The 3,828-nt window shown below is 36.1% G+C and overlaps 1 protein-coding gene across 1 annotated transcript; it reads right to left on the bottom strand.

Annotated features, from left to right (window-relative positions):
- Window positions 1-455: 455 nt before the first annotated feature.
- On the bottom strand, window positions 456-3,434 carry LOC145968616 (uncharacterized). The gene is made up of 4 exons (XM_083094227.1): window positions 3,063-3,434; window positions 2,053-2,623; window positions 1,558-1,724; window positions 456-1,470 (listed from the first exon to the last, which is right to left on the bottom strand). Exons 2-4 carry the CDS (start codon window positions 2,601-2,603, stop codon window positions 542-544), a joined length of 1,647 nt encoding a protein of 548 aa, XP_082950353.1. The 5' UTR covers window positions 2,604-2,623; window positions 3,063-3,434; the 3' UTR covers window positions 456-541.
- Between the last annotated feature and the right edge of the window lie 394 nt (window positions 3,435-3,828).

Below are 3,828 nucleotides of genomic sequence, written 5' to 3' on the forward strand. Positions count from 1 at the left end.
TTAATATCAATGAAAAGTAACGTGAGGCTAAGTGGAGAATCGAGGAATGTATATTAAACCGTAATAATACGGAAAACTTTTATTATTGATAAAAATAATTTATTATTATTTATCTATGTATGTATATGTTGATCGATGTAAAAAAATACGCATAAAATCCACATAAAAAGTTATGTTTGGATAAAACGTGATTTTCTTTCTCTTGTTAATTTCACATACAATAATAAAAGTAAAAAGTAATAGTGGAATATTTCAATAAATCATTAGGTAAAAAATAGCGCTTTTTTATAGAAAAAAATAAAAGTTTTCCGAACATATCATCGATATATTTTATATACATATTTTTACAAAATATAAAAAAGTTGCAAACTTTCTCTTTTATTTTAAAACCATTTTAACAACCATTATAAAATATGGAATTTTATATTCATTACTTTCATATTTTTTCACTTATTTCTCTAAGATAATGAAATGACACACTACACAGTATTTCATTCAGTAGTTCGATAATTTGACTAATAACTTAAAACTTTTGTTCATTTTACGCATCAATCCATCTAATGATTTTAGTCATTAAATATTCCTTTGTACATGCGAGGATCGCGTTTGATTCAACGACATCTATAACCTGACGACCGACCTGTACGAATATTCCTAACGTCCTAAAAACAGTGATAATAAGCGAACGCAGAGATAATTGACGAGCTTGCAAAACGGTTAATCTTGAATCTTTAACAGATTCGCTTGTCGAGTTCTCGTAATTCTCCATAAATCGTCCGAGACGAGATAATGAAGGCGCACTCTTCGCAGCTCGGATACGGTCGTCGCCCTGTCTCGTTCCCATCTCAATTGTTAGAATGGGGAAAAATAGGCGATTTTTGTAAAGCATTTGTTGGCGCAATCGTTCGAGTTTCGGCAAAAACGGACGTATCATTCCCGCTGAAACATCCCTCTCGATTCGTAACCTTTTTTCTACTCTCGGCTGCTGGTAGCGCCGTTTTTTCGCGTCACTTCCCCCAGTTATTTTGTTAAATCGCGAGAAAACGTTCTTTTTAACAGCTCTTCCGCTTCCTCGAGATTCAAGAGGTGATCGCTCAGCGGCGACTCCTTCTTCGCGAGGCAATAAAAGCGAATCGCGAGATAATTCCTCGGGTTTCCGGCGGAGTACCTCTGAATTTATCGCTCTCGCCGGATTGCACGATGGATTTGCGACGGAATTCGTCAACTTTACGATATCCGTACAACGCACTGTGACCGCATTTATCCGCCGCAATTGCAAACGCGATGACAAGGAGCTTCCGTAGTTGTTCAAAGGGATGTGGTCTCCTTCGGGATCTCTCTTCATTCCGCGATCTTCCTCCGGTGTCCGGGGATCGGATAACAATTCATCGACTTCCGAATTTCTTTCTCGTGACTGCGGGTATTGTCGAAAGGGAGATCGATGATTGCCGGGCGATCTTTCTCGGGAAGCTGCGAGTAAAAATAAATTTCGTAGCACAAAAGTATCTTTAATAAAAGAATCATAATGATTCGTCGAATGCAAATATAAAACTTTACGATGCGTATCCTCCTCGAGATTCGTCAATTCAAAACCGACTTTGTCATCATCCTTGGGATTAGGCGTCGGATTAATAGTGTCCGAACACATTTCACGAGAGGAAAATTCGTGACCGCGCGGAACCTCTGGTTGATCGTGGAAAAGTTCCGGCATCGAGAATGCTTGTCTGAAATTTTTGCATTTTGCGTTTAAAAGAATTGATATCAATAATACCATATTTTTAGCTTAAAGGCTTAAGCAAAAGATAAAGTTTATACGATAAAGCGCGCGCGTAAAAATATGAGATCAAATTTTTCACTCACGCTAGAAGTCAGAATTATTTAGAAAAATAATTTAAATAAAACAGCGTACGTATATCTTTCGCTTTTTTCTCTAAAATAATATAATTTTTTTTAATTTGACTAATTTTTTTATCGTAGAATTATATTTACATTGCGTGAAAACAAAAAAAAGAACAATAAAACAGTTCGCATGTAAGAAAAAATGGTTCTCACTTTTTTTGAATATAAATCGTTGATGCAATTGTCTTATTTTCATCAATTGTACTTTTCTCATTATTCGGTATAATTGGTAAAATTTTATTCATCATCCATATCTTTTGAAGCATTTTCACTCTCGAAACGATTCGGTGTTTGTCAGAATCGTTTGTGAACCTCGAAATAGCGGATCTCGGCGTTGTATGCGATCGTTTTTCCCGCAAATGCTTTCCTTTCTGTGTTTCTCTAAACGGCATCGTATCGGCCATTGCATTTTGCGGAAATGGATTTCGCTGGCTTTTCGTCGCCCCGATAGTCGTGTCGCGATCTCCTGTCGCGACGAGCGGCGGTACAGATAGATTCGTCGACAATTCGTCGCTTATCTTGAGCAAATAGTCCGCCCAACAGTAACCCAAAGTCACCTCCTCATGGTACGTCTTGTATATTTTTCGCCAATATCGAAGAGTTTGTCGCAACAACGCAATGGGATCCATCTTCTGTCCGCCTTCCGTTGATCCTGATATCAACGAAAGCAGCAGAGCGGAAAGTATCAGAGTCGTGGGCGACATCGATTCACGTCTTCGTGTTCCTGAAAAGGATAGAAATAGATATGAACGATCATCTTTTTGGACGTGCGCATAAATCGATTGAATCTTGTCAGAATGGAGAATTCTGTACTCCTTATATTTTTAAGACGAAAGAATTGGTAGTTATTCATAAAAGTTGTTTTCTACATATACACAAAGAAAGATTAAATATTAAGACGTTCGAAATAAGATGAATAAATGTACGGATTTCAATTTGGAAAGCTTACTCTAAATGCGAATTAATATTAATAATTCTCAATCAAATTGAAAATTTTTCTTTTTTCAAAAAAAAAGAGAAAGCAAAATTACACATATTCAACATTCATTTTAAAGCTTATAAAGATATATGAGTTGAATCCTGCTTTATGAGCGATAAAAGCAAGAATTGAAAAACTGGTTAATCTCATGAATTACAGGATTAAAAAGAATGTAAAAAAATACCTGATGGGTTTTGTATTAAACTTCCATCACTAATGTTCACTAAAATATTGAATGAAAAATTTATTTTTTTGAATCATGTGGTATTTAAAATTACTGGCGATAACAAGCGGCAGGTGGAAAGAAAAAATATGTGTTTTGTTGCATAACGAATAGATGCGCACGCAAACAAAGAGAGAGAGAGAGAGAATGAATTCACTAAATTACATAAAAATTTTGCAAAAAAAAGAATCCCGTGCCGAATATATTCGAAATAGAGATTTTCCTCTCGTAACACTAACAGCAGACTGACTAGTTTATGCAACAGGGACCTCGCTACATCTGCCGCGGCAATTAGCCAAAAATGTATAAAGTGCATAACCTGCCCCCGCTCTTTCTCTCTCTCATTCTCTCTCTCTCCCTCTTTCTTTCTCTTTCTCTTCCTCTTTCTCTTCTTCATAGAGGTCATATCTTCCTTTTTTTTGCTATCGCTTTCCTGTTGCATGCGAAGTTAACGGGATTTCTTCATACTAGACAAGAATGATGGCAATGATTAAGTTGCATTCCTAGCATCATTTCTTGAATGATGTGAAAACAAGTTATTTCGAAAGATCCGAGAATTATCCTTGATATAGGACGAAAATTATTTATCAAAAGAATAAACAAACACACACAAATTTGATGCATGCACGAAGAAAAAGTGTCAAACTTTTTTGCCATCTTAAAGAAACAAAAACAGAAGCAGCTGGGCGGCTGTTTTTGTCAAAGAGCGCAGCGGAAGAAGTAATAA

Source organism: Camponotus vicinus, unplaced genomic scaffold, assembly GCF_025532165.1.
Source record: "Camponotus vicinus isolate PSW18456_S1 unplaced genomic scaffold, iyCamVici1.0 SCAF_3, whole genome shotgun sequence".
NCBI classification, from domain to species: Eukaryota; Metazoa; Arthropoda; class Insecta; order Hymenoptera; family Formicidae; genus Camponotus; species Camponotus vicinus.